This window comes from Pan paniscus, chromosome 8 (genome assembly GCF_029289425.2).
Source record: "Pan paniscus chromosome 8, NHGRI_mPanPan1-v2.0_pri, whole genome shotgun sequence".
In the NCBI taxonomy this organism is placed as follows: domain Eukaryota; kingdom Metazoa; phylum Chordata; class Mammalia; order Primates; family Hominidae; genus Pan; species Pan paniscus.
The window spans coordinates 12,839,290-12,863,215 of NC_073257.2; the positions used below are offsets into that span (position 1 = coordinate 12,839,290).

Below are 23,926 nucleotides of genomic sequence, written 5' to 3' on the forward strand. Positions count from 1 at the left end.
TTGGCCATTTGCACGTCTTCTTCTGGTGAGATATCTATTCAGATCTCTTGCCCGTGTTTATGTTGCTTGTTTCTGAGTTTTGAGTGTTTATTACATAGGCTGGGTGCAGTGGCTCACGCCTGTAATCCCAGCACTTTGGGAGGCTGAAGCGGGCAGATTACTTGAGGTAAGGAGTTCAAGACCAGCCTGGCCAACATGGCAAAACACTGTCTCTACTAAAAATACAAAAAAATTAGCCAGGTGTGGTGGTGCATGCCTGTAGTTCCAGCTACTTGGGAGGCTGAGGCAGGAGAATCACTTGAACCTTGGAGGCAGAGGTGGCAGTAAGCTGAGATCAAGCCACTGCACTCCAGCCCGGGTGACAGAGCAAGACTGTCTCAAAAAAAAAAAAAAGAAAAAATTTATTACATAGGTGCTTAGAAGTGCTTCATGAGATTTATAATTTGCAAATATTTTTTTCCCAGACTGTGGCTTGTCTTTCTACTTAATTGTGTCTTTTGATATACAAAAGTTTTAAATTTTGTTCAAGTCCAGTTTATCAGTATTTATGTAGTGTACCTTTGATGAACTCTGTGCCTAACCAAGATTATGAAAATTTACTCCTGTGTTTTCTAAAATTTTTATAATTTTTGCTCTTACATTAAGATCTATGATCCACTTGAACTAACTTAGGTATATGACGTTGAGTCAAGGTTTAATCTTTTTTCCTTTTCATGTGAATGTCCGAATTTCCCAGCATCTGTTGTTGGAAAAACTTTTCTTCATTGAATTGCTCAGGTAACTCTATTAAAAAATTATTTGACCGTAAATATAAGGGTTTATTTCTGGACTCTCAATTCTCTTTCTCATATATATAATCACTGTATCTCAATGCCAGTACATTGTTTTGGTTATTGCAGCTTTGCAATATTTTTGAAATCAGGAATGAGAAGTTCTGAATTCTCCAATTTTGTTAACCTATTTTAAAACTGCTTTCACTATTGTGGGTCCTTTATATTTACTTTAGGATATTACCAATTTCTGCCCCAAAAAACCCCCAAAAAATAGCCTGCCAAGACTTTGGTAGGAATTACATTGAACCTATAAAGCAATGTGGGGAGAACTACCATTTTAATAATATTGAATCTTCCAATACATGAATACAGGCTATCTGACACAATTTTTAAAAACAGGTGTAACCTTAAAAAATATTTTGAAACAATACCATTATACTCATATGTCTCAGATAAACAATTCTCTATGACAGAAGAAAGCTTTAGGATGAGGACACAAATTATTTGTGTTACTTAACTTTCAAACAATCACAAAGTTATAGAAAATTTACAAGTACGTTTAAAATAATTTTCTCTCCTTGGATTATCTAATGGTGAATCACTGACCTGATGCGTAATCCCAGACACTTCAGGGGGGATTTCCAACAAACAAGTCTATTTTCCTCCATAAACACCTAAGCCATCAAAATCAGAAAACCAACGCATTCCTTCTGTCCCAGCTCAGACCCTATTCAAGTTTCTCCAGCCATCCCCAATTATCCAGTTTGCACAGGCACACTGCGAGAAAGTGGTCGGCTCTCAGCTTCCCTCTGCCCAGAGTGAGTTTCTGGATGTTTCCGTGACTCTCACGACACCAGGCTTTGGGAAGATTCTAGGCAGGTGCGTTGTCCAGTCAGTCCCCTAACTTGGGGGCTGGTGCTTCCACATGGGGAGATCCAGGACAGGCATCTTTGGCAGGAGTATCGCGGATGCGGCTCTCCTCTTCCCACCCGCCGTGTGCTATGGGCTTCACCATCACTGAGGTTTGCCTGGACCAGCTGGTTCAGGCTTTTCCACCGTGAAGACTCTCTTTCCTTTAACTATTTCGTGGATGGCTACTATAGAAATCCTCACTTCTCATCAAGCTTTCCATTTGTTCATCTATGTATCTGAATAGTTGGAAAATTTCCTATTTTACTCAAAGTGTTACAATCTGTTGCAATCTTTATTCTTGAGACAGGGTCTCGCTCCGTCACCCAGGCTAGAGTGCAGTGGCGTGATCTCAGCTTACTGCAACCTCAACCACCCAGGCTCAAGTGATCCTCCACCTCAGCCTCCCAAGTAGTTGGGACCACAGGCACACACCACTACACCCGACTAACTAAAAAAAAAAGTTTTTGTAGGCTAGGTGTGGTGGTTCATGCCTATAATTCCAACACTTTGGAAGGCTGAGGTGAGAGGATGGCTTGAGCCTGGGCAACATGGCAAGACGCCATCTCTAAAAAAAAAATTTAAAAATCAGTATCCCTGAGGTCCCAGGATAGCGATGCTTTGGTCAAGGATGGGTCCGTGTACAATGGTGGTCTCATGAGCCTGTAACGAAGCTGAAAAATTTCTACTGCCTAGAGATGCTGCAGCACACCACATTACTTGTGTTGGTGGTGGTAACTGGTCTAAACAAACCTGTGCTGCCAGTCATATAAAAGCACAGCACATACAATCATGTCTTCAGTTCTGTTTACACAATGAATCACATTTTTTGATCTGCATATGATACCTAGCATCTTGGAGATGAAGCCTACTTGGGCACGGTGGATTAGGTTTTTGATGAGCATATATAATTATGTACACAACCTAATACTTAACCATGATGACAAACAACTGTTACTGGTTTATGAATTTACTGTACTTTGTTATTTTACAGCATTCTCCTACTTATAAAAAAGAAAGTAAATTGTAAAACAGCCTCAGTGGGTCCTTCAGAAGGGTCTTCCAGGAGAAGGTATTGTTATCCTAGGAGGTCATGGCTCCGTCTGCGTATTGTCCCTGAAGGCCCTCCAGTGGGACAAGAGGTGGAGGGGAAAACAGTGACACTGAACACCCTGGCCCTGTGGAGGCCTAGGCAGCTGTGTGTGCGTGTGTGTGTGTTGTGGAGGCCTAGACTGGTGTGTGTGTGCGTGTATGTGTTGTGGAGGCCTAGGCAGCTGTGTGTGTGCGTGTGTGTGTTGTGGAGGCCTAGACTGGTGTGTGTGTGTGTGTGTGTGTTGTGGAGGCCTAGACTGGTGTGTGTGTGCGTGTGTGTGTTGTGGAGGCCTAGGAAGCTGTGTGTGTGTGTTGTGGAGGCCTAGGCTGATGTCTGCATGCGTGTGGTGGAGGCCTAGGCCGGTGTGTGTGTGTGTGTGTGTGTGTGTGTGTGTGTGCTGTGGAGGCCTAGGCTGATGTGTGTGTGTGTTCTGTGGAGGCCTAGGCTGGTGTGTGTGTGTGTTCTGTGGAGGCCTATGCTGATGTGTGTGTGTGTGTTCTGTGGAGGCCTAGGCAGCTGTGTGTGTGTGTGCACGTGTGTTGTGGAGGCACAGGTCGGTGTGTGTGCGCGTGTGTTGTGGAGGCCTAGGCAGCTGTGTGTGTGTCGTGGAGGCCTAGGCAGCTGTGTGTGTGTCGTGGAGGCCTAGGCAGCTGTGTGTGTGTCGTGGAGGCCTAGGCAGCTGTGTGTGTGTCATGGAGGCCTACGCAGCTGTGTGTGTGTGTTGTGGAGGCCTAGGTTGATGTGTGTGCACGTGTGTGTTGTAGAGGCCTAGGAAGCTGTGTGTGTGTGTGTTGTGGAGGCCTAGGCTGATTGTGTATGCGTGTGTGTTGTGGAGGCCTAAGCTGATGTGTATGTGTGTGCTGTGGAGGCCTAGACAGTCGTGTGTGTGTGTGCGCGCGCACGTGCGTGTGTGTTGTAGAGGCCTAGGAAGCTGTGTGTGTGCTGTGGAGGCCTAGGCTGATGTGTATGCGTGTATATATTAGTTTTTAACAAAAGCTTCAAATGTTTTTTAAAATTTAATAGAAAGCAGCTTATAAAGGAGATAAATTATTTTTGTATAGTTGTATAATGTGTTTGTGTTTTAAGCTAAGTGTTTTTACAGATGAGTCAAAAATGTTACAAATTAAAATGTTAAAGTTAAAAAGTTACAGTAAGCGAAGGTTAATTTATTACTGAAGAACTAAAAATATTTTTGACAAACTTGGCGTAGCCGAAGTGTCTGGTATTTACAGAGGCCACAATAGTGTGCAGTCGTGTCCTGGCCTCACGTTCAGGTGCCGCTTACTCACCAACTCGCCAGCTCACCTGGGCAACCTCCACTCCTGCCAGCTCCAGTCATGGGAAATGCCCTACACAGTTGTTGTTTTTTTTCCACCTTCTATACCATCTTTTTACTGTACGTTTTCTGTGTTTAAATATGTCTCGACACACGACCACTTACCATCGTGTTACCGCTGCCCACAGCATTCAGTGCACTAACACGCTGCACAGGACTGCGGACTGGGTGTGTCAGGCTGTACCAGCCAGGTCTGTGCAAGCAAACTCCATGTTTACATAATGAAATCGCCCATTTGGAACGTACCCCCATGACTGACGCCTGGCCGCACTGATTTCTAATTCCCCACACGGAGCCGATCTCCCTCGGCTGCTGCTGATTCTTAGAACAAGCTCTGACTCCCCTACGCTGCACCCTGCCTGGCTGGCACTGCCCACGCCACCTGCACCCTGCACCCTGCCTGGCTCCCACAGCCCACGCCACCTGCACCCTGCACCCTGCCTGGCTCCCACAGCCCACGCCACCTGCACCGTGCACCCTGCCTGGCTCCCACAGCCCACGCCACCTGCACCCTGCACCCTGCCTGGCTCCCACAGCCCACACCACCTGCACCCTGCACCCTGCCTGGCTCCCACACTGCACCCTGCCTGGCTCCCACAGCCCACGCCACCTGCACGCTGCACCCTGCCTGGCTCCCACAGCCCACGCCACCTGCACCCTACACCCTGCGTGGCTCCCACAGCCCACGCCACCTGCACCCTGCACCCTGCCTGGCTCCCACAGCCCACGCCACCTGCACCCTGCACCCTGCCTGGCTCCCACAGCCCACGCCACCTGCACCCTGCACCCTGCCTGGCTCCCACAGCCCACGCCACCTGCACCCTGCACCCTGCCTGGCTCCCACAGCCCACGCCACCTGCACCCTGCACCCTGCCTGGCTCCCACAGCCCACGCCACCTGCACCCTGCACCCTGCCTGGCTCCCACAGCCCACGCCACCTGCACCCTGCACCCTGCCTGGCTCCCACAGCCCACGCCACCTGCACCCTGCACCCTGCCTGGCTCCCACAGCCCACGCCACCTGCACCCTGCACCCTGCCTGGCTCCCACAGCCCACGCCACCTGCACCCTGCCTGGCTCCCACAGCCCACGCCACCTGCACCGTGCACCCTGCCTGGCTCCCACAGCCCACGCCACCTGCACCGTGCACCCTGCCTGGCTCCCACAGCCCACGCCACCTGCACCCTGCACCCTGCCTGACTCCCACAGCCCACGCCACCTGCACCCTGCACCCTGCCTGGCTCCCACAGCCCACGCCACCTGCACCCTGCACCCTACCCTGCCTGGCTCCCACAGCCCACGCCACCTGCACCCTGCACCCTGCCTGGCTCCCACAGCCCACGCCACCTGCACCCTGCACCCTGCCTGGCTCCCACACTGCACCCTGCCTGGCTCCCACAGCCCACGCCACCTGCACGCTGCACCCTGCCTGGCTCCCACAGCCCACGCCACCTGCACCCTACACCCTGCGTGGCTCCCACAGCCCACGCCACCTGCACCCTGCACCCTGCCTGGCTCCCACAGCCCACGCCACCTGCACCCTGCACCCTGCCTGGCTCCCACAGCCCACGCCACCTGCACCCTGCACCCTGCCTGGCTCCCACAGCCCACGCCACCTGCACCCTGCACCCTGCCTGGCTCCCACAGCCCACGCCACCTGCACCCTGCACCCTGCCTGGCTCCCACAGCCCACGCCACCTGCACCCTGCACCCTGCCTGGCTCCCACAGCCCACGCCACCTGCACCCTGCACCCTGCCTGGCTCCCACAGCCCACGCCACCTGCACCCTGCACCCTGCCTGGCTCCCACAGCCCACGCCACCTGCACCCTGCCTGGCTCCCACAGCCCACGCCACCTGCACCGTGCACCCTGCCTGGCTCCCACAGCCCACGCCACCTGCACCGTGCACCCTGCCTGGCTCCCACAGCCCACGCCACCTGCACCCTGCACCCTGCCTGACTCCCACAGCCCACGCCACCTGCACCCTGCACCCTGCCTGGCTCCCACAGCCCACGCCACCTGCACCCTGCACCCTACCCTGCCTGGCTCCCACAGCCCACGCCACCTGCACCCTGCACCCTGCCTGGCTCCCACAGCCCACGCCACCTGCACCCTGCACCCTGCCTGGCTCCCACACTGCACCCTGCCTGGCTCCCACAGCCCACGCCAGGACACCCCTCTGTGGACTCCCCTCCTCCGACGTGGGCTTGGGCACCCTGCGCGGCTGCCCCCACCAAGACACACTCCCCACCCTGCTACACTCTTAGCACAGCCTGAGGTCGAGGCCTCCTCAAATTTACACCCCCAGGGCCTCTTCTGCCCGATTCTCTTCCCAGACCTGCTGAACTGCATGGGAAAGGGAAGTCATTATTATTTTTAACTTATGTATTAGTCGTTGTGGATCTAGGACCCAAGTGCTTTTTTTGTTTTTTAAAGCAAGTCCATTGGGATCTGTTTCTATAGAGATTTTTTTCTTTTTTAATGGGACGATTCATGGCTATATTTATTTTGACTGTTGCAAGGGCAATCAACAGAATACTGTGATCTTGTGACTTCTGAGTTAGTAACATTTTGCAGGAAAGATGCTTGTTAAATTTCATTGCAACCTGGACAAACCCTTAAAGAGTCTATTGTTATTGTGGGTTCACATGGAGAACTTACTTTCCCTGCCATAAACATCTCCTCTCTGGTTTCCATGGGGAGCCAGGCTTGGTAAGCCTGCAGGCAGGAGGCTTCCATCGGCTGGCTTCAGTTTTACTGGTGTACTTTGCCAAATGAAATACGGTCACCCTACAAGGGCCGTTGTTCAGAACAGGCCTCTGCCGTTCAGCTTGGCGCGTATACCTGAGGCCATGTTCTGAGCGATTTCCCAAGAAAAAAAAATTTACTCACAATGTTATGGCATTTTGGATTGAGGCAAAAATCATTAAATATTTCATTTATTCAGTTTTATCTGCTTTCTCAAAAAGCTGAATTGTCCTAATTAGAATATCAGTATTTTTCAAAAATACAGGATTACATTTTAATCCAACTTAATAGTATTAAATATTAGTCACACATTAAAAATATTTGTTCCAGAAGAGTGTTGACAGGAGAAAAAAATCTGACTGGGTGCGGTGGCGCACGAGGGCGAGGCGGGCAGATCACTTGAGGTCAGGAGTTCAAGACCAGCCTGGCCAACATGGTGAAACCCTGTCTCTACTAAAAATACAAAAACTAGCAGGGCATGGTGGCAGGCACCTCTAATCCCAGTTACTTGGGAGGCTGAGACATGAGAATCGCTGGAACCCAGGAGGCAGAGGTTGCAGTGAGCTGAGATTGCGGCACTGCACTTCAGCCTGGGTGACAGAGCAAGACTGTCTCAAAAAAAAAAAAAAAAAAAAAAAGATAAAAGATCCACTATAAATTTTGAGACAATCATAACCAATTTCATACTGTAGCGTCTCAGTTTTATAAATATATTAACATATGTTTATTCATAAAATGTGTAAAGAAGATTTATGAGGGAAATTATTTTTATGTTTGTGTTAGCTTTAAAATACCCATTTAAAAAAAAAAAGGGGGAAAGCAGGCGGATAATACAAAACTGCTAAAATGCTGACATGTGAAGCTGGATGATGGTCACGGGTGTTTATTACTGGACATGCTCTATGCTTACATGCTTGAAAACGCTCCATTAGAAAATGAACTCTGAAAACTATATGCCCAATGCGAATAGTGGGTATTTATTGGTAACACTCTTTATCAGGTGCTATGATTGTTGATGGCTTTATTTTCTTCTTCATATTTTCTATAATTTCTATAATGAACACATATGTATAATCAGACAAAAAAGCCAAGAAACATCCATGTTTTTCTGGTCGTTCATTCATCCCATAAATACTTGCTGAGCACCTGCTGTAAGCCAGGCTCCGAGCCGGCTGCTGGGTAGAGTGCCGCACCCCAGGGAATGCTCAGCCCTCGTGGACTCACCTCTGGGCTTGCCCAGCCTAAGCCCCGCAGTAACAGCTGGGGTGAAGCCTGAGGGAGGTGAGAGCCTGCAATGCCTGCTGGCCCAGCGAGAACCCAGGCCCAGCACCATCGCCAGGTTTTACAGGCCTAAGAACCAAGCCTGGAGCCTGGGAGTCTTCTGATTGTCAGAAATAAAGGCCCGCAACAGACAGCTCTCCAAAATGCTCCTTCCCTGCTACAGAAAGTCAAAGTCACCCCAGGCACTGCTCTTTCCCTGAGAGCCAAGTCCACCAGGAGAGGTAGAGGGACACGGGTAAGCCCCAGGCCTCCTCTGGCAGGGGTGGGGGTGTGGGGGCAGTGCTTAGGTTGCCTGGCTGGGTGTAAGGTCTGGAGAGGAAGGTGCATGATTTTTTTTAATGTAAAGATATAGAGAGGAATCTTACCTGCAGAGGCACCAGAGGACAAATCCCAGTCCACAGTAAGGGTCCAGGCAGATGGCCACTTCTCTAGAAGGGTAAAGTTCACACTGCAGCTTAATGGAACGGCAGAAGGCACTGGTGGCTGCGTGAGACATCTGCAAAATACAAGGTTGTGTTAAACGCATCGGACCTGACACCCTGAGACACCCATGAGAAAACAGGGCTGCACTGAACGCAAGGCTGTGTTAAACGCATCGGACCTGACACCCTCAGACACCCGGGACAAAACAGGGCTGCACTGAACGCAAGGCTGTGTTAAACGCATCGGACCTGACACCCTGAGACACCCATGAGAAAACAGGGCTGCACTGAACGCAAGGCTGTGTTAAACGCATCGGACCTGACACCCTCAGACACCCGGGACAAAACAGGGCTGCACGGAACGCAAGGCTGTGTTAAACGCATCGGACCTGACACCCTGAGACACCTGTGAGAAAACAGGGCTGCACTGAACGCAAGGCTGTGTTAAACGCATCGGACCTGACACCCTCAGACACCCGGGACAAAACAGGGCTGCACTGAACCCAAGGCTGTGTTAAACGCATCGGACCTGACACCCTCAGACACCCAGGACAATACAGGGCTGCACTGAACGCATGGGACTTCATACCCAAGGATACCTACAAGACAATAAAGCCGCATTGAATGCATGGGGCCTGACACCCAAAGACATCTTTAAGACAATAAGGCCAAATGAAATGTATGCTGGCCTGGTGCAGTGGCTCATACCTGTAATCAAAACACTTCAGGAGGCCAAGGTGGGATGGTCACTTGAGCCCAGGAGTTCCAGGCTGCAGTGAGCTATGATTACCGCTGCACTCCAGCCTGGACAACAGAGTGAGACCCTGTCTCTTCAATAAATTTTAGAGAACAAAACCCAAAAAACAACAAATGCACGATACCTGGCCCCAAAGGCCCAAAGCTGTTTTTAGGACTGGCGACGACTGTCACCAAGCTGGGCTATGTTGTGTCTGGGGAATGGGAGTGGCTGATATTTTCACTGGAGTTCTCATTTTCAATGAGTAAACCTCACTCAGAACTGCTGGTCCTCCAGGACCTAGCAACTCTAGCTATTGAAATAGTGCGTTTGAACAGCAAGTCATGCAGGAAGGGGTTCTCGTGTGACCCACTCTAACACACCGTCCCACAGGTAGGGGAGACACCACGGTGCATTCCTCCGCTGGTCGGGGCCCTGTCTTATTCACGGCTATCTCCACGGCTGGACATAGCCTCTGCTGTGCAGCACGTGGCCAGCAAGACCTGCTGGGTGGCTCAGCCGTCTTAATGATCAGAAAGTGAAGGCTCACAGAAGTTAAAGATTTTGCTGCCTGTGACATAAGTTAGAGCTAGGAGTTAGAGCCCAGGTCCTCCTACACTCCAGGGCCCTTCACTATCTTCCACCATCCTGCATGGAGATGGTGGCTAAAATCCAATCATCCCGTCATGGCCAGACAGTGAAGAGCTTCCGCATCTTCCTCTTCCCTAATCCCTGTAATAGTCCCCTACAGTCTGTGTGTAATGTCAGTTATTTTGAAATACAATAAAATATATTAATAAGATCAATTTTCTCACAGAAGCTTTCTAGCCAAACAAACCTCAGAGGAAAAAGTCAAAGCAGCATACAAAATGGTCTGATTTTTGCGGTTTTAAAACACGTCACGGCTGGGCGAGGTGGCTCACGCCTGTGATCCCAGCAATTTGGGAGGCCAAGGCGGGCAGATCACAAGGTCAGGAGATTGAGAACATCCTGGCTAACACAGTGAAACCCCATCTCTACTAAACATACAAAAAATTAGCTGGGGGTGGTGGTGCATGCCTGTAGTCCCAGCTACTCAGGAGGCTGAGGCAGGAGAATCGCTTGAACCAAGAGGGCGGAGGTTGCAGTGAGCTGAGATCGCACCACTGCACTCCAGCCTGGGCAACAGAGCAAGACTCCATCTCAAACAAACAAAAAAACATGTCACAAGTTGATCTGAAGTAGAATGTCACCAGAGCTAAACTGTAAAGGGACCAGCACAGAGCCTTGTAATAACTGGGGAAATCCAAATGCCTGGCTCCCCATCATTCATTCATCACTCCAGCAAGAAGTGAGAGAACTTGGAGGTGGGAGTCCTCCCACTGTAAAACGTTCCATCACTATTGGAAGTTCTGCCTGGGAGAAGGTTTCATAACTGTTTTACTATATTCATACAGGGGAACGTAGAATTATTATAGAATGTAAAATGTAAATAATTCTTTTTAGCTTGCTTTTAAGGCAAATTTTTGTTTAAAGGAGAAATGAGACTGAATTTATACAACATCCATCCAGACTCCTGCCTCCCTGGATTAGGAGTTAGTCAAACCCTGCCTCCTAAAATTACCCACCCACTCAGATCAGCAACTAGAGCAAGCCTGCCCTGAACTGCTGCTCTGTGCAAAGCACTATTTCTAGGTGGAGAATTCAGTTCTTCAGCTTAGCAAATACTAAATACCGAGAGCTTGTGATCAGGCACTGTGTTAAGCGCTGGAGATGAACCGAAGAGTAAGACACAGCCCTGCCCTCAGGATCCAATGGGAATTCACAGACGAGGGCATGGACAACCGTATATGGAGTGTAAGAGAGGCTGCTCCCAACACCCTGGCTGTGGGTCACAAAGCCAGCGGGGCCTTTGCAGGACTTCAGCAGAGAAACAGGAATTGACACCAGTTAAAGAAAAGCAGCCAGGAACGTTCTGATGGTCTACTCTACATCAGACGCTGAGACTATAAGCGGGCCATGAAACGGTATGACTGGAAGCAGCTGCTTCTCTTCTGGCTATGACAGTGGGACGGTCACAGCTAACTTCAGACCACAGTAACTAAATCACCTTGATCTGAAAACACTTCTTTTCAAAAGCTTTTGAAAAATTATTTTATTTCATATTGTAGCTACTTTGGTATTCCACCTCAGTTCTACTAAGAGGTGGACAGAGCGTGAGAACTGTGCGAGGTAAAGCCAGCTCACCTGTCAGACCCACAGATGGGGGCAGAGGGCACACAAGGCTGCGAAGTCCCCAAGGGCGGGGGCGGGGGGTTTGCAGGGCACCTCGGCAAGGGCGGGGCGGGGGTGGGGGGTTTGCACGGCACCTCGGCAAGGGCGGCATCTGAGCTGAGAGGGTCATGATGATTTCTAATAGAGCCCAGGTTAAAACGCTAGAAAGTGCAGTGTGCAGAAATTTATCACAGAGCGTTCGGATTTGAGAACCAGCAAGAGAAAAACATTCGCGGTGTTCTACTGTCAGCTACTGAGACAGTGTTCACATAAAAACATACTTGGAACATTTGGATGGAATCAGCCTGGTTAAGGATGGAAATGGTCATACGTGTCATACTGTGAATGAAACACGTATGTATACCTCTTTCCACATCTCAGAGTCTGACTACACGAGAGGCACTGAGAGCCAGCACGTGACCTGCCACCTCCAGCACGCTCCGCAGTTGCCTCCGTGGCCACCTCCCGCAGCCACCCCGCTCACCTTTACGCCAGCTAGCATCCCAGTTGTGGACACGCTGAAGTCGAGATATGCAAGGGTGTCTGGGTTGCAAGGTTTGCAGATCTGGGCAGGCCGCTTCTTTGGCAAATCATCTGGAGAGGAACACGACTATCAGCAGATCCAGCCTGAGCAAGGCCGTGAGCAAACCACCTTCTGCAGCTAAAGAACCGACCTGTGTCCAGGATGAGGGGCCACGTCCTGACGTCCACAGCCGCCGCCGCCTCCCTGGACCGCAGCAACTTACAGATCAGCTGTGTCGTCATCAGACAGGCAGAGCGACTCACCTGGCATCAGAGAGCGAGAATGGAGCCATGAACGTGGACCCAGATGAAAGCGTGCTCACTTCACACGGGTCTCCTGCTTACTACGCACACTAAAACCATGTAGCTTTAACGGGCAGATGAGGTTACTGAGCCCTCCTGCTGGCTAAGGTAGGACAGAGCTAGGAGTCTCGTTGTGGAGGCACGGGGGCAGGGCACGCGGCCTGAAGCTGCTGCATCTGCACTTCCTGGGCCCAGTGCATCCACAGCGTTGTGACCACGTGCAGAAAAGAACTCACTGCTCACACCATTAGATCTGTTCTCCTGGAAACCCCACATACACACACCCAGACACATCGCGCACAGTTCTCCCGGAAACATCACACACACCCAGGCACATCGCGCACAGTTCTCCCGGAAACCCCACAAACACCCAACCCAGACACACCGTGCATAGTTCTCCCGGAAACGTCACACACACCCAGACACATCGCGCATAGTTGTCCCGGAAACGTCACACACACCCAACCCAGACACATCGCGCATAGTTCTCCTGGAAACCCCACATGCGCCCAGACACATCGCACATAGTTCTCCCGGAAACCCCACATGCGCCCAGACACATCGCGCATAGCTCTCCCGGAAACCCCACACACACCCAGACACATCGAGCATAGCTCTCCCGGAAACCCCACAGACACTCAACCCAGACACATCGCGCATAGTTGTCCCGGAAACCCCACACACACCCAGACACATCACGCATAGCTCTCCCGGAAACCCTACATACACCCAACCCAGACACATCGCGCATAGTTGTCCCGGAAACCCCACACACACCCAGACACATCGCGCATAGCTCTCCCGGAAACCCTACATACACCCAACCCAGACACATCGCGCATAGTTGTCCCGGAAACATCACACACACCCAGACACATCGCGCATAGTTCTCCCAGAAACCCCACACGCACCCAGACACATCGCGCATAGTTGTCCCGGAAACATCACACACACACCCAGACACGTCGCCATACTTTCTAGCAGGAGTGGCCACTGTGCGGGTGTCCAGCACCACACCAAAAGGGACTCAGGTGTGGGTAGGACAGGTGCATTCTCTGCCCACACTGTTTTCCCCTGTAGTTCCTCCTTCAACGAGGAAAATATAGCTGAATCCTCTCAAACTCCTCCAGCTGTAGACGAAGGAAAACAGATCTATACTTTCAAAAAGGAGCAGGAAACTTCTACTCTTGAGGAGAGGACTTTGGAAAAAGCCTGCCTCTTCCCGTGGTCGGTCTGCTCAGCTGGGTTCGTGGGGAAGCCCGAGGAATGGTGATGATGCCCTCTCTTGGGAGCCGTTTTCTCCAGGGAAGACCCTGCAGAGGCTACCATCCAGCCTCTGCCCCCACACACGTTTACATCTTGCTTCTAGACCTAGACTCTAGGCTCCCTGCAGGTAGAGACCCTGTCCTGACCGTTTGACTCCAGACACACCCCGGCTTCCACAGCCAGCAGCTGCCCCAAGAGATGTCAGAGTCTGCGCGCTGCAAGCTCCACACTCAGCTCCAGGCAGGTGGAGGCCCCGACGTTCCCAGGCATGTTACCTCCACAATCATCTTGACGGTAGGCAACGTTGTCGCGATGTTCTGTGGGTGCGGGGGACGGACGGTTATTGGCACACAGCCTGCATACAGGCAACCATAAAACGCTGCTATCAGGTCTATTCCTACACAAGGAGAGAAACATCATCATTGAAGCAGACCACGCTGCTGAGTGCACACTCTCCCTGTCAGCATCAATGCTTGTCTGGGGCAAGTTCAACAGGGAAACGAGCAGCTGAACTTCTCACAGCCTCCGTCATCCTGGCGGGTTTTGTCAGCTTTGGTGGTCACTGTCATTTACCTGTCCTTTCAGACATGAGGTGACAAGGCAGCCTGGAGGTTTAATGTCTACATTATTTTGCTAAGGAATTACCCACCTTTGTAACTGTGAATTTAGTCAAGATTTAGGTACTATTAAGTGAATTACCTGAGGTATCTAATAACACAAATTTGGATATAAAAGTCATTGAAAGCATCACTTTATTGAAGCCTCTAACAGTAGCACATGCGGCTGGTGCCTGTGAGTGGTCGTAGCCAGACACAAACGGGCCGGTTAGCATCCAGCTGGATACAGTGCAGACTCCCAGCCATGACGCGACCCTCGGCTCAGGCACCAGCGGGTGTAAGGGACCTCCTCGCACTGCGGCTGACCGGCCTGCCATCTCTCAGGGGAAGCCCACCCTGCGCCCGTACCTGGGGGGTAGACCAAGGCCACGTGGTCACCGTCCTGAAGGTGGCCCCTCTCCATCAGCATCACGGCGATCTTCTCAGCTCTCTTGTGCAGCTGCACGCAGGTCAGCGAGTTCGCTATCGCACCCTGCGGGCCGATCACAGGGACAAGCACATAAGATTCCTTCAGCAGAGCAGCTTGCAGAGAGCGCGCACGCGTCATACAACTCACTGGCGCAAAGCATACATCACTGGTTTTTAGAACAAGCACAGACCTGTGCAACCAACATGACAGTCAATTTTAGAACGTTTTTAGCCTCCCCAAAAACTACATATACGTTAGAGGTCAACTCCATTTTCTTCCAACTAGGTAAGCAGTGCAGACCAAAGAAACATCTAGATATATTCAGAGTAACAAGCAATATTTTAAAAAGTGATTACGTGAATTAAAAAACGGTAGAACAAAAAACCCTGGCAATTCTGGGACTTGTGTCACTGTCGTGGGCAGTGGGAATTCCTAGTACACCTGCACATCGGAAGACTAATTAAAAATTTTTATTTAGAAAGACCGCATCAAAAATCAAGGAAGTCAGAAAGCAAAAAACAAAAGCAAAATAAATAAACACACCCTACAGGAATGAAAATAACTATCAAATGCATTTTCACATAGACTTTAATGTAGAAACAAGTAGAAAACATATTTGTGCAGGAAAATACCTTACACGAGGGTTGTGAGGGAAGGTGAGTTGCAAGATATATACCAAGAAACATCGCAAGAGCGTGGGATTCACTGTTTTTTGAGACAGGGTCTCTGTCTCCCAGGCTGGAGTGCAGTGGCATGATCACTGCTCACTGCAGCCTGGACCTGCTGGGCTCAAGCAATTCTGCTGCCTCAGCCCCAAGTAGCTGGGACTACAGGTGCCACCATCATGACTGGCTAATTAAAAAAAAAAAATTCTCTCATAGAGATGGGGTCTCCCTACATTGCCCAGGCTGGTCTCAAACTTGTGGCCTCAAGTGATCTTCCCATCTTGGCCTATTTAAGCCATAAAGACAAATGTGAATAAATTACAAATTATAAGCACGTAACTAACCGAAACAAGCTTTTCCTGAGGACACACTTTACAGTCCTAGTTCCTTTGCAGCACTCTCAGAAGTAAAGACGGCTTCTACAGTCATTTAACAACCTCTTCTTTGTGATCAGATTCTGTCTCACAGCTATTAACAGGGTGAGGATCTTCCCTCAAGCAGTGGGCAACTGGACTGCAGTCCATGGGGTCAGGAAGACTGCAGAGCCGAAGAGTGACTGAACACCCGGGCTCAGGAATTTTTTTTTTTTTTTTTTTGAGATGGGGTCTTGCTCTGTCGCCAGGCTGGAGTGCAGTGGCGCGATCTCAGCTCACGGCAACCTCCGCCTTCCGGGTTCAAGCAATTCTCCCGTTCTCCTGCCTCAGCCTCCTGGGCAGCTGGGACTACAGATGCACACCAACACGCCCAACTAATTTTTGTATTTTTAGTAGAAACGGGGGTTTCACTATGTTGGCCAGGATGGTCTTGAACTCCTGACCTCACGATCCGCCCGACTCGGCCTCCCAGAGTGCTGGGATTACAGGCGTGAGCCATCGTGCCTGGCCCAGGAATTCTTATGTGACTCACAGCTACAAAGATGAATGCGTGAGTGTAGGGATGGAGCGCGCGGCAGGCCTGGCAAGGCTGTCGGGACCAGACGCTGTGATTCAGAGAGTGGGGACACAGTGCACGGCGAGCCCGAGACGGCTGTCGGGGACCGGACACTGCGATTCAGAGTGAAGGCGCAGGGAGAGAGGCCCAGAGGGGCTTGCGGGTAGCCGAGTTAGTGCAACAAAAAGGACGCCGCATGGAGGAACAGCGTCTGGGGCTATTCATCGGCGATGCTGGGAAAAGCACGTCAGCCTCCCAGCTCTAAGGGCCCGTGTCAGAAACACATGGCGGGACACGGTGAGTTGCAGAGAATGTCTCAGGAAGCATCAAGATGTCAACACCAGACCCTGACCTCTACCCAAACGTCCACAGGACAGCAGATAAGCGCAGCGAGGTCTGTGGGGAAAGTATACTCTCCCTGAGGACCTCTGCGCCAGGGCCAGGGCTGTGGGGAGGCGGCCCACGTCACTGCCCGGTGGGTCTTCAGACCCTTCCTGCCGCCTGTGGCTGGTCTCCTCCATGGAGAGGATTAGGTTACATTTCTCTGAATTCAACCTTCTCATCCCACACATTTTCCTTAATTATTTCCCCACTTAGAGGACACCTAAAAAATTAGAAAACAGAAACTGATTTAAAGTAGAAGAGCCCAAGAGCAGGTGGCAGCAGAGATGGGCAGGGACAACAAGGAACGCAGGGCTGGAGTCCGGGAAATCCCGCTGAGAAGACAGATTTGGGGGCCTTTGAAACTAGACTGGTCCTCTGAGCATTTACTCTTAGAGGGGCTCCTTGCCACCTGTTCACAGCAACCAGCCCACCGGCTCCTTGCCGCCAACGTCCTCTGAGCTCTTCAAGTGAACATGGGACAGAGACACCCAGCACGGCCAGGCTGGGTGCTGATGGGACCCATTCAAGTCCACCCCGACTCCAGGGGCAGGTCTCCCAACAAGGAAAACCAGCACAGCACTCATTGCCGTGAGCATGGACGCGTCTCAGAGAAGAGCACTGGCAGAATCGGCTCAGCCCCCGCCCTGCTGAGGGAGGCCCCGACCCCCACAGTCCATTCTCATGCCAGGCCTGCCTGCAGCAGCAGCGCCCAGTCTGCTTTGTTCTGCTTGTGGAACTGTTTCTTCCCCATCTCTGGAGAGCTGAAGCTGATTTCCTATCAAACACCCGCTTTGCTGTCAGATGACAAAGCCTGTGGTTTGCCCACATTCTGGGTCCTGAGATTTGAGAGGCTCAGATGAGACACAGCCAGCAGCCAAGAGTGTCTTTGAAAATGTTTTGATTCTGGTGCAAAGAAATCCCCACCTATGGGTACTTGCAAAGCGTGAGTGTAACGTGCATGCTGTCCTTTATCTTTGATAACCCTGTGAAACACAATTTTCTCAATGCTGGTTGATGTCTTTCAGGGCTGACATAAAAACAAACAGCAAAGCTTCCAGTCACGCTCCACGAGGACGGTGCCCTTCTCAGGTGTTAGGTCCTGAAGCCAGCTCACAGGGTGATTTAAATTAAGTTCCTAAAAAGCCCCTTGAGATAGTGCTGTGCTGGAGACAGGCACACAATTTCACAGCCGGTCGGACATGAGCAGGCACCCCTCGCTCCATGGCCGGGCGGGGCCACGGGTCACACCAGGTGGGCGCCTCAAAGCCCCTTGAGATGATGCTGTGCTGGAGACAGGCACACGATTTCACAGCCGGTCGGACATGAGCAGGCACCCCTCGCTCCATGGCCAGGCAGGGCCATGGGTCACACCAGGTGGGCGCCTTTCTTGCCTGGAAAGGACGAGGTGAGTGAACACTGGACCCCACCGTTGGCTGGGAGGGACAGTCGCTCCTGGCTCACGTTGCAGACTGGCAGTCCCAAGCACCTGCAGCGACTGAGCAGTGTCCCTTCTTCCTTGCCACCTTTCCCCACCCCGTGTGGTTGAACGGGACACGGCTACACCACACGGCAACTCCACACACGTGACACTGTTCCTCAGCCTTGCTCCCCAGGAATCCTAATGCAGCCTCTACCCCAGGAGGAATGCCAGTAACTTTTGCTTGCACTTTCCATTTTCCCATGAACTCCGTGTTAAGAATGTGATGCATTCTCGGCGAGTGTCCCATAAAGCAACAACCATTCACCGCAGGTGACAGTCGTCATTCTCTGGCATCCTCATCAACATTCACTGGGGTTTCCGTCCTGAAACCCACCAGCTAAGAAGAAGGTTCTAGGTAAAACCATTTCATCAGAGAAATGAGGGCTGGCTTTTCCCCCACAGAAGTGCTGGGAGGCAGCATGACCGGAGGGGCACACAGGGAAACAAAGAGTCTGCCCTCGTCTAAGGAGACACATTCACTGTCAGTTTCTGTAAACTTGGGACCATTTTAACGTTTCACATTAAATCAAACAACTTGGGGAAAAAAAAACCCAAGAAGAAAAAGCCAAACTAAATTTATATTTTAAAATTCTAAAGAAGGTATAAGTTAAAAAAGGTCAAAAGAGTTGGCTACAAACCCATTGGTTCAACCATTTAATTTTTTTCGAGATAGAGTCTTGCTCTGTTGCCCAGGTTGGAGTGCAGTGGCGTGATCTTGGCTCACTGCAACCTCTGCTTCCCGGGTTCAAGCGACTCTCGTGCTTCAGCCTCCCAAGTAGCTGGGATTACAGGCATGTGCCAAAACACCCAGCTATTTTTTTTTGTATTTTAGTAGAGACGGGGTTTCACCATGTTGGCCAGGCTGGTCTCAAACTCCCGACCTCAACTGATCCACCCAAAGTGCTGGGATTGCAGGCGTGAGCCATGGTGCCCGGCCTCCACCACTTTAAATGAGCTTGTGACTACACGGCCAGCAAGACCGGGCCAAATTCATCATCAGCAGAAACGTGCATCCTTGATGGAAGCAGCGGCTGGGGGGCTGGTGTACGTGCTGAACGGACACTTATGGTGTGTGGAGTGATTCATCACTGGAATGAATTTCATGTTTCTTCTTCCTTTTTAAAATCTTGCTTTTAGAAAATGCATGATTCTGTATGTGGCGTGTACTGAGTTTCCGTCGGATGGTGCTGAACAGGGAAGCTGATTTAGGTGGGGATGACACTATGAATGCCATGAGGACGATGCTACTACCTTGGTCCAGGCCCAGCATCTCTTGAGTGTGCATACGAGGCAGCAGAGGAGCGAAGAACACATGCCTGATCTGATGCTTGGTGCAAAATAACACAAGCGATAGCTCAAGTGTGCCTGCCTCTATGTCCAGCGAGCCTTGGAAACAGCTCACACCTCCAAGGAAAAGACATCCTCAGGCCATGCCTTCCACACAGTCCTAAGGTAAATCACTCATGGCTCTGATCCCTACATCTGGCCCCCGTCGGATTTGCAGTTGACCCTAATAAAGCCCTTTTTAAGAGAACCGGAATCATTTCCGGGAAACACATTTTCCCTGAAGATCCAGCATCCAGCTATGCAGGTGACCACAGGTGTTCAGGGGCACTGGGCTGTCCACAGGGCCAGACAGACCAGATGCCAAGCCCAGGACCGTGACACCACCCAGCAATCTGAGGGATCTTCCCCAAATCAGGCACAGCTGGAACAGCTCTATTTTCCTCCTCCTGATGGTACACGTTGCCCATGAACGTACCCAAATCATGTCTGAATCTTTGTGTATATGGGGGTCTGCTACTTCTTGAGCTGCCCATCAATACCTCTAGATTACTGGACACACGCTTGTGCAGCCCCCACACATGGGAGCAACGTGTCAGGCAACATCAAGGCAGAGATTCAGGGAGACTGAGAGCTGACTCTGCCCCTGACTGCTTGCAGCTTGCGGAGGGGTAGCCACCTCTGTGAGGAAATTAGGGGAGGGAGGAAGCACTTTCAGCAGAAGGGATCTGGGGTGCCGAAGGAGGCTGGAGTTAGTGCTGCAGATTTAGGTCACCACGTTGGAGATGATATTGGAAGTCTCTAGAGAAATGCCAAGACCACAGGGAAAGAGGAACGAGAAGTCACAGGCAGTTTACAGGAGAAACACTACTGGGAGAGGACAAAGTCAGACAAGCAGAGACAGGCAGGAAATCAAGACAGCACCCAAGGCCGGCGAACCTGGCGATCGGGTTAGCAAAGGGGGTATCATCCATATTCACAGGCTGAGGAAGGGTCCAGTGGAGAAAGATGAAAAGTGGAAGGTGGGCATTTCAGATACAGGGACCCACAGCAACTCCAGTCCTCAAGATCTCCGGCCCCCACACCTGAGCTGTCAGCGTGGGGCAGGGGCTCCATCACAGCACCAGCGAACGAGGGCCAGAAGGTGGTGGCAGAAACGGGCCTTCCTGGTTTTAAAGCCTCTTCCTGGGAAACAGTCTTGAGCAGATACAGTGAACGACCAATGGCTGGGATCAACTCAGCATCCGTGACAACGTCAAGACGACACGCGCTTCTCTGGCAGAGGAGGAGGAGAGGTTGTTCCTATGAACTAAGCCACGTGCAGAGAATGGTCTGATAACTGAAACTCAAACCAAAGAGTCGGGGAATAATTTCGTGATGCTGCTGGCATTTCCTTTTGTCTTCAATCTGCTGCTTCGCACACTAAGATTTTGATACTTAGCAATTCTAAACAGCCATGACTTTTTGAAGAGTTGCAAGTACCTATACTTGTCAAGAAGACTTACATTTTTCTTCCATTTTTCAAGCTTTATTTCCATGGTAAAAAGTAGTAACAAGCATATTAAGATTTTTGCATTTAATTTTTCTTGTTAATAGTATTAACTTGTTTATTTAATGCCTTACTCTTAAGTACTACGGTGGAACAATATTTGATGAGTGTAGTTTTCTCACATAAAGTGTAAACAAGAACTTTAATTACAAAGTGGAAATGATTTTCATTCCTCAGTCTGCAATAAACCTAACTTCTGGTGTATAAAAAAGTGGTTTAGGGCTCGGCGTGGTGACTCACGCCTGTAATCCCAGCACTTTGGGAGGCCAAGGCAGGTGGATCACTCAAGGCCAGAAGTTCAAGACCATCCTCGCCAACATGGTGAAACCCCATCTCTAAATACTAAAAATACAAAAATTAGCCAGATGTGGTGGTGGGCACTTGTAGTCCCAGCTACCCGGAGGCTGATGCACAAGAATTGCTTCAACCAGGGAGGTGGAGGTTGCAGTGAGCGGAGATCGTGCCACTGAACTCTAGCATGGGCAACAGAGCGAGACTGCCTCAAAACACAAAACAAAACAAAAACTAGTTTAGTAATCAAAATAAAAATGCAAATATCTCATAGACTTACGATTTCTCTCTTGCAGATATCATTAATTACTCATTTTGGGGGAGAAATATTGTAAATAGGTTGCTAAAATATCTGTACACACAAATAGGTGTAAATAACTGCACAAATGGTTACGTTTAAAAACAATCCCTAGGTACAAAAGTCTCAGTCAAAATAGCAAAACATAAAAAGAATTCGCATAAGACTGAAGCAAAAGGATTCAAAGAAAGAAGCAGGAGCGCTCCCAGGAACCAGGCTAGGCCCCTTGAGGCCAGTAGCCAGGGAAGGCCAGCTCCGCGCCTCACCCGACAGTTGAGCAGCGTGTAGAGGACGTGGTCCGGGGTGGTCTGTGCTCTCCACTGCAAGACCTCCGAGAGGAACAGGAACTGGAACAGAGCACGGGCATGAGGATCAGGCTGTGCGGTTGGATCAGGCTGTGCGGGCTGAGGTGGGGCAACCTGGATACTCAAACCCATAGAGGCTGAGTGCTTTGGGTCTTAAAACCGCGTGCTTCTCTGCAGGGAGTTGAAGACATGCATGCTGGGAAAATCCCCGTCACACACGACCACAGGACAAGCAAGTGCCCACAGCTTTGTTCCTGCAGGGACTTAGGTTCACAGCACCCGAGTCAGAGTCACAAAGCAAAGGGCTGGTGCTGCACCCTGGTGTGAGAAGTTTTCTCAAAGTCTGCCCAAGGATGGGAACCATTTCCCTCATAGGCAGGAGCAGCCTGCACAGAAATCCCTTCTCCTGGGCTTCCAGAAGATGCAAAGCGGATTTTGGTGGCTACAGTGAGAGAATCAGATCTATCTGGTTTTAAAAAGCGGGATCTAATAAATTTAGGTTTCTAGAATGGCAATACCCTGATGGCATGAAGCCACAAATTAAACAAACCACATGTGTGCTACTGATCTGGTCCACAGTAAAAGGGGCAGCCTTATTTCACATCAGGGTACAGAAAAACCCACAGATAAGGTTTCATCCGTTTCATCAACATTTCACGGTGCTGATTTTGCCCCATTTCCTAATGGGCCACACAGAAGGGCACACTTTTGGCTGTGGGAAACAGGACCTCTGGGTGAACCCTGAGCATTCCCAAGGCCGAACGGTTCTAATGGGGACCGTGGACACACACGGCACAATGTGCAAAGTCTGGGCCTCGGGAGTTTCTCCCACGGCTTCTAACACCACTGTCAGGAGGCCTGGCCCCCTAACCTGGGTTTTGAACTGCTTCTTAGAGTCCACAGAGCACAGGACAGAGGCCTTGCTGCAAGCTGCTGTGGGCAGGGTGGGCTTTGAATCCGGGCTGGTGGGGAAACTAGAAAGGAGTAGTTCAGGGGACCGTGCGCAGGACAAGGACTGCCAGACATTTGCCTCGGTCCTGCAAGTCGTGGGACTGGACACCCCTCACAGATTTCTGCATCGCTGTGACATTTTCTGAAACTTTGTATCTCCTATAAACACATTTTTCTTATGAAATTATATGGTCTCTTGCAGGAGAGGACAGGTAGAATAAAGGAAGATCCGCAGTGGTGGTCCACCACCAGCGCGTGACATCGGGGACTGTCGGGGAGGGTTGGGGACGGTTGCAGACAGTCAGACACTGTCGCGGACTGTCAGTGAAGGTAAGGGACAGTCGGGTACTGTCAGAAAAGTGGACTGTCAGGGAAGGTAGGGGACAGTTGGGTACTGTCGGGGATGGTCACGGATGGTCGGGGACAGTCAGAAAAGTCGGGGACAGTCAGGGAGACTCAGGGACCCAGCTCCTACCTTGCGTGCCTGGTCGTTATCTTCGATCTGACCCAGGTCTCTGCCACTGGCCTGGGCGATTCTCTTCCCAGAGACCAGGTTCCCCACCATCACAGAGGCAGGGCCGATTTCTAGAAAGAAACAGAGACATGGCCATGAGGAAACAAAAGAGAAATTCCTTCAGACTAGACCTCCCACTTTGGTAAAGACCTTACTCTCGGAAAACTTCTGGAAAGACCTGGCTTTGAATAAACCTTCTAAGAACAGAGATTCAACGAAATCAAATGATTGTGAAGGGGGAGTGTAACAAGCCTTGGTCAGGTTCTTCAGAAACGATGTTTTTATCATCCCTGAAGCACCCTGGAGGCCCTCCAAGCCCACGCCTGACTTTCCAGTTAATGTGAGAGCCCCGTGTGCCGGCACTCATAGCCATGATTGTAAAAAATAAAACGGAAGACAAACACAGAATTACAAGCCAGGATTTGTCTCACTGCAGAGACCCGTGGCTCCCGTCTGTTCGAGTTCTCTGGGGTCCACACACCTGAGAGCTGGCTGTGGACAAACAGACAGTGGACATTTCACATACAGATGTCGTGGGGTGGAGTCAGAGAGTGATACTGTGGACGGGACAGGATAGAGTCGCTTCTCGGTATGTTATACTGACTGAA

General features: G+C 50.7%; 1 protein-coding gene across 4 annotated transcripts in view; it reads right to left on the bottom strand.

Moving 5' to 3' along the window:
* The window catches only part of DIP2C (disco interacting protein 2 homolog C), a 432,829-nt gene that overhangs the window by 66,822 nt on the left and 342,081 nt on the right, over window positions 1-23,926 (bottom strand). For all 4 annotated transcript variants that reach the window (XM_034929848.3, XM_034929851.3, XM_034929850.3 and 1 more), the window contains 7 exons: window positions 23,280-23,389; window positions 21,815-21,895; window positions 14,607-14,730; window positions 13,917-14,038; window positions 12,225-12,336; window positions 12,035-12,144; window positions 8,505-8,635 (listed from right to left, as the gene is read on the bottom strand). In XM_034929848.3, coding sequence (XP_034785739.1) covers window positions 8,505-8,635; window positions 12,035-12,144; window positions 12,225-12,336; window positions 13,917-14,038; window positions 14,607-14,730; window positions 21,815-21,895; window positions 23,280-23,389 — 790 coding nt within the window. The remainder of the gene's footprint in view (window positions 1-8,504; window positions 8,636-12,034; window positions 12,145-12,224; window positions 12,337-13,916; window positions 14,039-14,606; window positions 14,731-21,814; window positions 21,896-23,279; window positions 23,390-23,926) is intronic.